General features: G+C 34.7%; 1 protein-coding gene across 1 annotated transcript in view; it reads right to left on the bottom strand.

Annotated features, from left to right (window-relative positions):
* LOC123530380 (neurogenic locus notch homolog protein 1-like) overlaps positions 1-7704 on the bottom strand; it is a 28495-nt gene extending 20791 nt beyond the window's left edge. Inside the window, exons 1-5 of the mRNA XM_053521679.1 lie at positions 7578-7704; positions 4800-4975; positions 4091-4226; positions 2763-2938; positions 1631-1767 (exon numbers count right to left, since the gene is read on the bottom strand). Coding sequence (XP_053377654.1) covers positions 1631-1767; positions 2763-2938; positions 4091-4226; positions 4800-4975; positions 7578-7634 — 682 coding nt within the window. The 5' untranslated portion in view covers positions 7635-7704. The remainder of the gene's footprint in view (positions 1-1630; positions 1768-2762; positions 2939-4090; positions 4227-4799; positions 4976-7577) is intronic.
* Between the last annotated feature and the right edge of the window lie 6953 nt (positions 7705-14657).

Genomic DNA, 14657 nt, shown 5'->3' with positions numbered 1-14657 from the left:
TTGATGAAATCGTGATACAGTAGCACCACTTAGTCAAAGCGAGCTTGAAACACTTCTCAGCTTGGGCGACCTGTGGGTTTCCACGTTGATAATTCGTGTTTTGTCTGACGAAATTATACCGAATACATGTGTATCTATGCATACATATAGTATCTTATATTGTACATTTGCTGAAGGAAGATTATCCGTGAGGGAATATTATTTAGAAAACATACATGTCTTTGATTCTCACGGCAGGTCACATTGCAAACAATATCGAATGAATTTTAACTGAATGTTCTTTCATTTTTGTTCACTCTCGTATTATAAGCATGTTTTAGTATATTTTGTTCTTGATATAACGATGAGCTGTACATGTTCAAGTTATATCAATAAAGTACTGTTCTGTTCATAAATCATCTCACTAAATTTGCGCTAATTAGTGTTAATTGGCAGTATCAACGCCTGAGGAAATCCATATCACTGCTGATTATCGATTTTCTATAAATAGCCTTATCAACATGCCGTCATATTTGTGCGTGCTTGAAACGAAAACGAGACAATGCAGTCGAAAATTCAGTAACATTCTTAGATCACTAGGGTTGCATTAATATAATATCTTACAATTTGATAGCTATGACGAAATTTAAGTTTGTTCTGGCATTTTTGAAAAGTATTACAACTTGCTGGAAAAGCTATCAGCAGTACAAACTGGTATTGTCTATGGACCGGAAATGTTTGGAAACTTTTCCGTTGAAATTCCGTTTCTATTTTTAGCCGCGGATTATTGCTATCAGAAGTCATTGTTCTTTATCAAATAAAGCCTTAAATTTCGGAAGTTATACATGTGACACTGCGGTTAGGAAACATTTTTGAATTGTCAGTCTGGATTCCCAGGCTAGGTTTCTATATACATAAGCTACCTTTTTCAACGTTATAAGCTACGTGACCTTTGGGGCAGTACTATGCAATAGCTAATCAATAAGTTCAGGTGACATGAGGTCATCGTTTATTCACGTGACCATAAATTTGCATATTTGTATTCATACACGTTGTTGTTTTTATTAAAACGTTTACCTCAGTTTGTATTGATTTTAGTCGCCGAATTTACATTAAAAATGGTATTAAAGCATATATTGTAGCTTTTCAAATTATGCACGTTGTGTAGATAATTGTTTACCTAGAAAGCTTGGAACTATTTTTGGTTGTGTTGTTAGGATGGTCTTAAGAACTGACAAGATTTTTCAAACGGAGTATTCTTTTTGACACTGGTGGCAGCTAGCAGCCACCAAAAATGGGTTTTAGCTATGAAGTGAGTTGAGCTATCATGACTAAATTTTCTGTTTGAATATTTGATAGTCAATTGTAAAAACAAATGAACGACGCCATTTTTTTTTGTTCAGATTTTTGTGAACGAAGTCAGACCGCACGTACAATCTCGCGGAAAGGTTCACCTTTGATAAATTATACTATTGTTTTTATACGAACATAAACGATATTTCCTTTCTATACAAAGAATGTAGTGAGAATATTTCGAGTTGTCGTGTATTTTTATCTGTATTGTATGCACGACTTACGTACCTATAATTGTTTATGGACTATTAACATAATTGCTTCAAACGGATGCGTTTATATATACATTTGTACATACCTGGATCTGTGCATTCTTGTAGTGGAGTTTTGGCACCTGAGCTTGTACATTCATGGAAGGAATCCACATTACACCGATGTTCACATGAATTTCCATACCAACCTGAAGCGCACCACGCACGTAGTCGAATGTCAAGGCTATGAACGATATACATTATTCTTTCTAGTAAGCATGTCTTTATTTTAGACACATAGTCCCATAAGGTTTAATTTTATGTTTTAAAAGGATGAAACAGCTGTCCAAATAAATGTTGTACTTCCAATACTGCTCATGAATTTATAGTCTTGTAGTTGAACCGTAAAGGGGTGCGGGTGCAATCAAAATAATGTATTCATTAAAAAGTCTTACTGTGTTATCAATATTCAAACCTTAGTCAAATCATGCAGAAAACAATTATTGCAATTAGGATTCAACAAGATATAAATAATTATATATAAATATATTTTATGTTCATAACAAAAACTGTCCCGGCCTCATTATAAAAAAAGGCATTATGAGCGTTTAATGTTCATTCCATGTTTATTAATATTAATAATAACAACCCAACTTTATTCTAAATTCAAGAAAGTTAAGATGTATTAACTATACTTTAATACTTTACCAATTTGACATTTTATAATTAGGATGGAAAGAAGAGTCTTTTATCATTTACTCTTCCTTTAGATAGCAACAGGTACATGTAAAAAAAAATTTGTGTGTAAATTGCACCTTCCTTAGACAAATTGTTAAACTTTTCTTTTCAATTTTCCATAGCGAATTTAATACTTCGGTCAAATTTCGCACTCCCATTCCTGCCTCTCAATCCAACTTAATCCATGAAACTTCAGTTATAGTATAATATCATTTGCTTTCAAACATAAAAATAAGTTAGGTTTTATGATTTTATGTTTTTGTTGGATTTAACGTGGCACCGACACATTTATAGATCATATGGCGACTTTCTAGCTTTGTTGGTGAAGAAAGAATCCAGATCCCCCTCCGTGTATTATTTCATCACGAGCGGGCACCTGGGTAGAACCACCGACCTTCCGTAATCCAGATGGTGACCTTAACCACTCTGCAACGGAGGCCCCTAGGTTTGAGTATCTTGAATGACCCATGTATATAAATAAATATGTATTCTATCCCATACCTTACATGACCAACCATAGATACTATTCTCTCCGTCGCTGCCCAATAGTTCGGTGCAGGATCGAAGTCCACTGCCTTGTTGAATGAATCAACCAGATCAGGAAAGATATGAAGGCCTGAACCAAGGCTTGTCAATTCGTCCATATCCAACACATTCACAATAAGCATTGTGCTTCCCTAAACAGTAATATTATGGCATCAACTGACATAACAGAAGCATTATGTTCTTGCAATCACTTATATGTATAAAGATATTTTCTGATGCTACAACAAATAAATAAAGTGAGACCTTCTTTCTAGTTTTCATAAAACTTAATTAAACTATCATCACTTCAAAGCCTTGAATACTCCAGGCGTCATGGGAAAAGCTTCCCAGCACGCAAGCATATATTGGGGCCGATATGGGCTTTATCTGGGCATATGTACCATACGGGACCCATATGGGATCAACATTGTAAGTATTTGCCCACATCGGACCTATATCGGACCCATATACAATGTCTCATCGATGTTGGACCCATGCCAATCCAGTTTGTAAATCCCATGTGGACCCTATATAGAAAACAATAAGGGGCCATATATTTTCTTGCTGGGTTAGGTTGATTGTTTTTGAACAAGATTTAAAGGACCAAATAGGGATATTCCAAAAAGACTTGTAGGAATGCTGTCGTTGAAAGACATAATCGTACTTGCACCTTTTTGTTTACATGTAGTGATCGATTATTTTGACAATTGTTAAGACTTTATGAATACATTCACAGTTAGGCAGTGTGTTTAACGTCTTTTCCAACAATTTTTCAGTCCTATAAACGACGGTGTCTACTTATAGCAGTGAGCACAATGCCCAACTTTGTAGTGCTGCCTCACTGGAATATCACGCCGTAGACACGTGGCATGATACCCCACCCAGTCACATTAAACTGACACCGGGCTGACCAGTCCTAGCACTATCCCCTTAATGCTGAGCGCCAAGCGATGAAGCTGCTAGTACTATTTTTTTACGTCTTTGGTATGACGCGGCCGGGGATCGAACCCACGACCTCCCGCACTCGAAGCGGACGCTCTACCACTAGGCTACCGAGGCGGTTACATTCACAGTTAGAGTTGGACATAAAACGTAAGAAAAATATATATACCAAACGTATAATTACTTCATGATTTATCAAAAAAAAATCTGTTTTATGTTAAAAATTGAATAACAAGGAATTTATATTTAATTTTGTTGTTTTGTCTGTTGTAAATAAAATATTTTTCATATAACTACTTACAATTATTTTCCTTCGTTGAGAGAATACCTAAGAGAACTATGGTTTCATCTTGAAAATATACCTTTGTCCAAGATGTAATGTTAACGAAACGTTTCAGTTTTTTATTATCTGTAATTTTCAACACGTCGTGTGATACATCTTTCTGCATGTCTATATAAGTTCCATTACATCCTGCATTTTTCGGGTCATTACTGAGGCTGAAACATATCATCGGATCGTTCTCGTATTTAAATGAATGGCTGCATTTCAATGGGTTTCAGAAACAATTATAAGACAGACTGTCATCAATATCTACATTTAGACTCGCATATAAAAGAGAAATTAAAAGATTCATAGGCAAATAAGATCTATGATTAAATTGTCTTCGTCTTCGTCCATAATAGTCTTACATCCTGTGTGTAAGCTAGATATAATATTTCAAGTTGCATATGGCCTTCATGCACTGTGTTAGAAGAGGGTACACAGGCATCTTCAACATATAGGCATTATTGTTGACATTTCAATCTATCATCTGATATTACTAATATGTAGATCCTGCTTTACAGAGAAAAGCGTTGTTTCAAATAAATGTGTTACTAGTATTGCATAAAAAGATGTTAACGTATGTTATATTTCCTTAGCATATTTTTGAAAATTATACTCATATTTCGAGATTTGTGAAATTAACGTAATACACATTCCTTTGCATAAATTACTTACACATTTTAAGGTTTGAGACAATATTTTGAGGGTGTTAACAAAATCAAAATCTTCGTTCTCTCTCCTCTTACCTTCCTACGCAAAAAGTGAAATAAACATCACATTTGTCTGTGACGTTTTGACAGTTACTTCCCCCTGAATCACAACACTTTCTTCCACTTCCGCTAGTCTGCCCTGTGTATGAGGTTCCAAGTGGGTTATCCAACTGCATCACTGACAACTCAAGCTCGACCAGGCATAATACACCCTTGTATGAAAAACAGAGCAACGTATTACTATGAGATTTCTTCTTCATAAAACGGGGTGCAAATTGCAAGTTTCTTTATTTAATGCCCTTATGCTTCACCCCACCTACCCCTCCATCATCCTGTAAATGAACAGTTATATGTATGCTGTTAACTCTGGAGGTAGTTTATAGTTCTAAAACTAAATAATCATATTAACAGATTAAACGCAGTTATCATATGAATTTGAAACATAAAAGTTGAAATACGAAAAAAAAAAAAAAAAAAAAAAAAAAAAAAACCCGAAAGTTGTCTGTAAACCAGTAAGTAGTTTTGATGAGTAGGAAGTATTGCATGAAGGTTCAGTCCAATACATGTCCTTTTTTTCTGAAAAACAGCTTAATAATTGCACGTTAAGCTTTAATACAATTTTCGAAAAAAGTTAAACAGGGCAATTTTGAGCATTAAACTCAACTTAGAGTTTCATCACTTGGTGGTTTCAGTAGGTGTGGTGACTGGGTAGTCATTTGTGAAGTTTCAGTCCAATACGTTAGCTTTTTTTGAGATACAGTCATACATTTATCCAAGATTTAGGTGATTCAGTGGTTCCATAGTATTCTTCCTATTGTACACATACTCAGTATAAGAATAAGCGTGTTTGTATTTGACAATCGAGAAGTTGTATTTCTTGAAATCATATTAAGCTCATGTGTAGTATGAATTAAGATATTCATTAATGTGCAGTCTAAACATACCATGACTGTAATAAAATGTTAAAACAAACTTTTATTAGTAATGATAATAGAACTCGGACAGAAAATGAGTTTTTTTACCTGTAACATTTTTATTCTGCAAATTGTTATCAAAATAAAGCTTAACATTTGCTAAAAAAAAGACATAATTTGAATTTATACAGAATATTTACCAGTTTTGCTTTTGTTTACACCAGTTGGTGTTGTAAGTGATTGCTGTTAGACGGGTGTTTAATTACATAAATAACCGATTGCAATCGAATAATTCGAAGGTGGTCGACTTTTTATCATCTGTCCGAGTCTATCATCAGTACCAGTAGCATATTGAAACAGGTTTTGCAAATAATTTCACTATTTCTCAGATTATATGCATACATTTATGTCATTATCCACATCATTAAAATTTATATTTATATCCTTATCTTTATCATAAAAATCGTACAATGGCCGTTAAGATGGTTCTTCTGTCAGTTATTTGAGACTTATTTGACTTGCAGAAGCGAAACTGTAAATAAAATACTTATAGGCTTCAGTGGCTGATTGATTCAGGTTGCTGGCTTCAAATAACATTCATTTTACTACTGTGGACTTGAAATGCTATTTTGGGTGTAGAATTCTTTCATTTGAGGAAGCATCCTGTTGGCGTGTGGAAGGTCAGCAGTTCTACCGATGTGTCTCAAATTATGCACGCAGGGGCACCAGGGGCTTTCTCTATCATGAAAAACTGGAAAGTCATTAATGACCTATAAATGTGTGGATGTGATGTTCAACTCAACCAAGGTAGCCTAGTGGTAGAGCGTCCGCTTCGAGTGCGGGAGGTCGTGGGTTCGATCCCTGGCCGCGTCATACCAAAGACGTAAAAAATGGTACTAGTAGCTTCCTCGCTTGGCGCTCAGCATTAAGAGGATAGTACTAGGACTGGTCAGCCCGGTGTCAGTATAATGTGACTGGGTGGGGTATCATGTCATGTGTATACGGCGTGATATTCCAGTGAGGCAGCACTATAAAGTTGGGCATTGTGCTCACTGCTACAAGTAGACACCGTTGTTCATATGACTAAAAAATTGTTGAGAAAGACGTTAAACCCGAACTAACACACACACACTCAACTCAACCAAAGAAAAAAAAAACACCACAGATAGATTATTTGATATTCTGTGCTCAGCAGATGACTACCGCTGTCATGAGGTCAAAGGCCAGTTTAAGGGGAGCGGTGGTCTAGTTGTTTAGGTGTCGACCGCTAAACCCGGGGTTAGTGGGTCCAAGTACCACTGAGGTCACGGCCATGACTTCTCATATGACACTAGTATTGGGTTTTCCAGGAAGCAGACTCGAGAGTGATTCATATAAGCTTAAATCTTTCATCACAATCGAGCTAAAATAAATTTGTATAAACTATAGGCCAAGTTCACCACCTCCGATAGGCTAGATCATACTGTGAAATTATTATACCCCACAAACGATGTTTGGGATGGGGGTATATAGGAATGAGGTTGTCTGTCGGTCTGTGGATGGGCGGGTCGGTCCGTTCTAACCCGAAATTTTGAGTTAGTAAGTCAAAATTTCAGTTAAGTATCTCTAAATTTCGAGTTACGTCACTCGAAATTTCGAGTTAATAAATAAAACAGACCTGGCACTTATGCTCTTCCGTAGGCTTCTCATATAGTTGTCATAATGTTAAGCGCTTTTGAATAGGTGATTAAACCTTCATCGAAAGAACTATTGGATACATTGTGTTACGTTTATAGTTAATGAACTATAATGAAAGCAGTGCTTTTTCTAAAAGTGAAATCATACGCAGTCTCTGTGTTATAATGTTCTATTTATACTCATAAAATTAAAAACGTTATGAAACTTTGAAAAAAAATCCAACCTGTATCAGTGCTAGATATGTCAAGCAAACGTAAATCCCTGATCTTTTCATTTTCATTGCACAATGTACTTTGTTTATACAAAAATATTCTATGTATAAATAAAAACAATTGTGTGTTGTTTCATTGTTTCAACAGATTGTAGTAGCAATGTATCTAAAGTGATACAGAGAGATAGCTTATCAATTTAAGATTTGAAATGAAAGTAAACAAAGTAAAATTTGAATCAACGAAAGATGCATTAATGACCCTGTAAAACCACAATCAGCGAGGAATACTTTGAGATATGAAATACAATCCATATCAGTTGTTTAAGGGAGAAAATGTAAAAAAAATACTTATAATTGAAAACATTTATAGACAATAGCAAAATATAGCTGAACAATGACGTTGGCGAGAAAAAAAAGAGAGTCGTACCATGAGAAACCAACATAGTGCATTTGCGACAAGCATGGATCCAGATCCGGTCAGGATCCTTGCTGTTTGCTTTTAAAGCCTATTGCAATTAAAGGAACCGTTAGCGAATAGCATGGATCCTGACCAGACTGCGCGAATACACAGGCTGGTCTAATTGTGCGGCTCACATGCTTTCTCAAAATTCAATACAAGGATAAAAACGTACAAATATGGTAACATTTTACCTTTCAAGTGTACTGAAGATATTTTGAGAGTTGAAGATTTTCTTACAGACACTAAGAATAGATCGGAAACCTCAACCATCACAAAACAATTAAAAACGATTTTGGAGATTCAACTTTATAACCGACATTAGGGTGAATTCATTGGAATTAATGTGCCTTTGGTGCAAACTTTATACAGACGTCTATAAATATGGTAAAACCTGAACCTCTGAACCGTAATTGGAATTAATATGCTTGAGAAGACATTTGACTGTTTATAGGTAAACAAAATTTAAATCTGCCTTTAGATCTCAATACTTGTATAGTACTGCAAAATCAAATAATTTCGAGTTATACGCAGATTTAGTCTCTCCTCCTGCAGGGGAAATATCGTTTTCCTTTATCCTTTCACTGTGTGCCGATATCGAAACACTGATCTCTAAAACCACGTCGAAGTTATCAGGTTTATAGTTTAATTACGCGATGAGTTGAAGTATCCAATCTGATAACGCAAGTACTGTCCTACTGATATTTTGACCGATGATATATACAACGAATTTGTCCTCAAAATTATCTACGGTGCCCTTAAAGTGACACTTTTCATTCGGATAATTTCGTAATGACGTAATATTATTTCGTAAATACGAAATATATTTCGTAAAAACGTAATGTTATTTTGTAATTACGAAATGTATTTCGTAAAAACGTAAAAATATTTCGTAGAAAACGCAATATCAATTCGTTAAAACGTAATACTATTCCTTAAGAAATAGTATAACGTTTATACTAAATAATATTACGTATTTACGAAATACATTTCGCTTTTACGAAGTAATAGTACGTTTGTACAAACAAACAAACAAAAACATTTCCTAATAGCGAAGTTATACACTGAATTACATATACGAAATAGTATTACATTTACATTTAAACGAAATAATATGAATTAATATTACGCTTTCTTACGAAATACATTTCGTAATAACGAAACGATATTTCATTATTACTAGATAAAAAATAATAAAGATAAAAATAATTGTGTTTCATGTCACTTTAGGGGCACCGTAGGGCACCATTGTTATCAGTTTAATACAAAAAATGATGTCAGACATTACTTCTCGTTTTCCGGCTCACATATATGTCGAATATTTGTTGCTATGAATATGTCAAGATTGGTAAAGAAATGAAAACTTCTTTTTGTAATTTAGTGTCATTGTAATTTAGTGTCAAAAGACCTAAGACAGATTCTATGCAATTTCCTTTTCCATTTCATCCGAAATTGTTTTCCTGAATACGTTGTTTGTCGTCTCAATTACATACTTTTACATAAAGAGCTCAGTAACAACAATAAAAGCAACGAATAATACTTTACTTAATAAACTGCCCTTGCGTTAAAATAACATATTGAAATACTCTGTCTCCATATTCGTATATCTTTCTTAACGCTTTTAAATATTATTTAATACACCATTTACTTGTAATCTTAATTTGTTTGTAAGTTTGTAACCTCCAAAATTAACGGAAAAAACAACGAAGACTTTTTGGGCGATGGCGAACTCTCTCTCTCTCTCTCCCCCCCCCCCCCCTCTCTCTCTCTCTCTCTCTCTCTCTCTCTCTCTCTCTCTCTCTCTCTCTCCCTACTGTGTGCGTGCATGCGTGTGTGTGTTTGTTTGTTGGTTGTTTTTTTTTATATTTTCTTTAAAACTGTACTTTTTGCACTTAGTTTTTTGGTTGATTTAGCCGAGACGTTCCTCATGTAATCGGTTTTGATAACATTCGAAAAAAAAATGCGATCATTACTTTCTGATCATTCTTTGTTTCATTATTTGATGAAAAGTTGTTTTCAAAGTCGTATGTGTTGAGAGTAAAATCATTAACAGTTTGCAAATTCATGGCGGAAATAGGTTTATATGAAATTATAAGAATTGAGTTGCCTTTCATCTAAAACTAGTTCAATCCTTTAATGAGAAGAAGCCTTTTCATCAACAGAAGTTTGCTATAAAAGCGGTTGACGTGAATATATGAAACGGTTTCTTTAAACTCTGACCTTTAAAATCTAATTTAAATAAACAATTTATAATAAAAGGTAAAACTAAAGCTAAAATATATAATTTCATCTTGTTAAGCAAGTCTCAGGTTCTATCTCTACCAGTATTAATTCACTAGCTCACAATCATAAAAACTAAGAAGCGGTAAAACAGAATCAAGATTGTAGTCTTTAATTATGCATGACAAAAAGTATGAAAAACCGTTTCTATAATAATCATGGAATCCTTATTTTTGTTTACCGTGCGACCTGAATATGCCTTTTAGGTAATCAGTGTATTTTGACACTTTAATTTTGTTAAAAAGTAAACAAAGCTTCTCATACTTACTATAATTTAACAGGTACCTGACAAGTTTGAAGTGGTCATAAAATACCTGACATCGTTCGCTGAATACGTGTTACAGACCAAATAGGAGTTATATACATATCGTTCATAATTGAGCCGCGCCATGAGAAAACCAACATAGTGGCTTTGCGACCAGCATGGATCCAGACCAGCCAGTGCATCCGCCGCGCAGTCTGGTCAGGATCCATGCTGTTTGCTAACGGTTTCTCCAATTGCTATACTAGGCTTTGAAAGCGAACAGCATGGATCCTGACTAAATAGATATAGAATAAAAAGGTTATTTAGCATTGTACTGTACAAGAACAATGTTAATTAACCTAATAATATTACACATGTATTTGTACTTATATGTAGAAATCGAATGACGTTCTGTCTAGTTACTTCTCAAGTGAACTTCAATTTGAAGGCATGTATCCGAATACGTATACTTAAGCAAATTATTATCCGATCACTTAACCCTTATCATGCTTGACACGATTGATTCTGCCTTTGCTACAAGTGTAGATCATGATCAGCCTGCACATCCGTGCAGTCTGATCATGATCTGCACTGGTCTCCACTCAGTTAGAATGTTTTTGTTATGCACCTCTTTCAGCAGTCTTTTTACAGTACTGTAATGACACTATCCAAATTGAAAGACGGACAAGTTCATAATAGAAATTTAGCAGAAGCGTAAGGTAAGAGCGGTCGCTAGCATGATCTACATCTTTGCTTACTTCTGAGGTGTTGAACTTGAAAAACAGTTACCACATGAAAATCTGTGTTACTGTAGCCCGGGACGTCATTGATAAGTCATGCTTTGCAAGAAGAAGTCATACTTAATATCTGTTCATAAAAGGTCCCTCTAAAATTGCGCTATTTAGGGTTAGTTGGCATTCATCAAATTTCTGGTATCAACTGTCAATTTGCAGGTAGAAAAGTAATAGTTATAGTATGTGTGAGAGTGTGTTACCAGGATATATCAGAGCTAGGGGTACATCGAGGGTATTTTTCTCTGCACATATCGTCGAGGCCGGTAGGCCGAGACAGATATGTGAAGAGAAAAATAACGAGATGTACCCCTAGCTCTGATATATCCTGGTAACACACGAGCATTACATATTATAACTGTTTTATCGCATAGTTTATCATTAAAATTTATATATTATTTTCATTTAAATTTGTTTATTATTAGTTTTACTATTTTGATTCCCTTTCTGCGCCTCGCTGACTGAAACACTAAAACTTCTGTTTTAGAAAATGTGTTCCCCAGATAAAAGTACCCAACAAATATCTGCATTGGTTTTAAATCTTTGCATTTCATTGGCCAGACATATTGTAAAACTTGTTGTTTTGTTTGTAAAAAAAATCAAAGAAAAAGAAACATTTGAGAAATCTCAGAATTTCATATATTTCATGTATTTCTGAATTTGGCAATAACTATCAAGTTTTTGAAATATTCTAGTTTATTTATTCTTTTACTTTATAAATGTAGGTGTTTGTGACAATTCTTTCTCTGTGAACTGTAAATTGGAGCTAAAATCATCTTTTCTTTGAAAGGAAAAAATTATACTCCCTTGATAGGACCTCAATAGAGAAAAAGTGAACAGTTTTACTGTGCTGATATATATCGGAACACTTTTTTTCTTATGAAACTCCATAGAGATTTCCGTGTTGATATATATCGCAACAGTTTTGTAAGATATCAGCACAGTTTTGTAGTAATAATGTGTGTTACTATGTATAACATGCTGCAAAGATCAAAGGAAAATTGCCGCACTATGCGATAAAAGTCAGATATCGTCAGACTGGATTCCCAGGCTAGGGTTACTGGTATGTTCAAAAAGAAGCAACTTTAAAGGAGCTTATCACCTAATGCCATTGTCATTCGCAGATAATACAGTTTTTTCTCTAGGAGATGGGGCGCAATTTGGGCCTATCTTGTCTCAAAATTCATTTTGTTTTAAAACAGTTAACTAAGCACTTAATTAAATATAAAATATGTGTTTAACAAACGGAAATGACAAACCTTGTGTTAATTGACAAAAATGGTTATGTCAATATTTTTCTTAAGTCGAAAAAAAATAAACGAGAAATGATTCCATATATTATTACAAAAGTAGCTTCAGTGTTTGAATAGTTTTATTATTGAAACAAAACGCACCTACTTATACATGTAGTTTTTTATTTGACCGTTTGATAGAAAATATGTCAATTTTACAACTGCGTGAGACATTGTAGTGAAACATACATTGTAATAATATTTGGTATATGCCAAAGCTTTAGATAGAATTGTATTTTTCTTTGAACATCCGCCAGTGTTAATTTATAATGACAAAAACTTCTTGTACTTCTAGAAAGACTTCAAGTCTAAATGAGCCGTGCCATGAGAAAACCAACATAGTGGGTTTGCGGCCAGCATGGATCCAGACCAGCCTGCGCATCAGCGCAGTCTGGTCAGGATCCATGCTGTTCGCTTACGGTTTCTCTAATTGGAATAGGCTTTGAAAGAAAGCGAACAGCATGGATCCTGACTAGACTGAGCAAATGCACAGGCAGGTCTGGATCCATGCTGGTCGCAAACCTACTATGTTGGTTTTCTCATGGCACGGCTCAAATAATGTTTCTAATAAAATGCATTGCTACCGTTTATCAACCAGTGAATGAAAATCAGTTTTGGAGATATTGCATTTCAATCATGAGCTTGTCCATTGGAAATGACCCATGGGAAAGGCTTCCCAACGGGAAAATGAAAAATGCTGTAAAAAAGAAATCACAAAGATTGAATATTAATAGGGAGGTACACCGACATAATGTAATGTCGATTATGAAATCTGATGATTACGGTCCCAGAATTCAGACTGGGCAGTTGTATTGGACTTGAAACTCAATAACTTTAAAAACGCCTAATCAGAATAGTTGTATTTTTAAAGATGTTCCACAAAGAGGACCACTGTGAAAATATTTTTTTCTAAAACTAAGTGTTACAGAAGTCCACTATCCGAAATCCCTGGAACAAATCCTAGCGTTGGAGAATTCAAATATCCGGAAGAAGTGTTAAAGAATTCCAATATCCGAAATATTTGTTCATAGGGATAAGTGTTAGAGAATTTCAATATCCAAAATCTTTGTTCTAAAACTAAGTTTTAGAGAATTCCAATATCCGAAATCTTTGTTCAAAGGCATACGTGTTAGAGAATTCAAATTTCCGAAATCTTCGTTCAAAGGCATAAGTGTTAGGGAATTCCAATATCCGAAAACATTATTCATTTTAGGCATAAGTGTTAGAGAATTCCAATGTACGAAATCTTTGTTCAAATGCATAAGTGTTAGAAAGCTCCACTATCCGATAACTCTGTCCTATGACTAAATGTTAGAAAATTCTCCCCAGAAACTCCTTGTTACTGATAAAAGCAATGATGGCATTGGGAGTGACGGACGTAATGACTGATAACTGAAAAGTGTAAAATGTGCTGTGTATAACGTGTACCTGCAACATCCATTAATGTCAGTTCATCTTCATTTAGTTCATTGCTTAATAGTACTTTTAGTTTAAGTTATACATATTTATTTTAGCTCGACTGTGATGAAATATTTAAGCTTATATGAACCACATTCGAGTCCACTTCCTTGATAAACAATTACTGGTGTCATATCACAAGTCATGGTCGTGATCCCAGTAGGGCTCGAACCCATGATTCCCGGGTTGAGCAGCCAACATCTTTAACACTATTATAATAACCACCGCTTCCTCTGTGTCATAATGTTTACCTGGCAGCTTTTTCGACGGGATTACCATCTGTGTCTATTTTTTTTTCCTTACAGTTTTTTTCCATCAAATTCATATTTTCAACGTTGCTGTCATTTACTAGAGTGACATACATTTTCCGCAAAGGTAAAATAGCAAAGATGTGTGACAAATATGCAAAAGTCCAACAACAAAGATATCTTACTGACAAACAGGTATTGTGGCAAACAGAATATATGACTAATCTGAGCGAATTTTATTTTACTGAAAAATGTACATGTGCTTTGCATCTAAATTGTCCGTACACTTTTAAACAAAGGCAGCCGCTGCGTACACGATTAC

The sequence above is a fragment of the Mercenaria mercenaria genome, chromosome 13 (assembly GCF_021730395.1).
Source record: "Mercenaria mercenaria strain notata chromosome 13, MADL_Memer_1, whole genome shotgun sequence".
Classification (NCBI taxonomy): Eukaryota; Metazoa; Mollusca; class Bivalvia; order Venerida; family Veneridae; genus Mercenaria; species Mercenaria mercenaria.
This window is presented reverse-complemented; position numbering and strand designations above follow the sequence as displayed.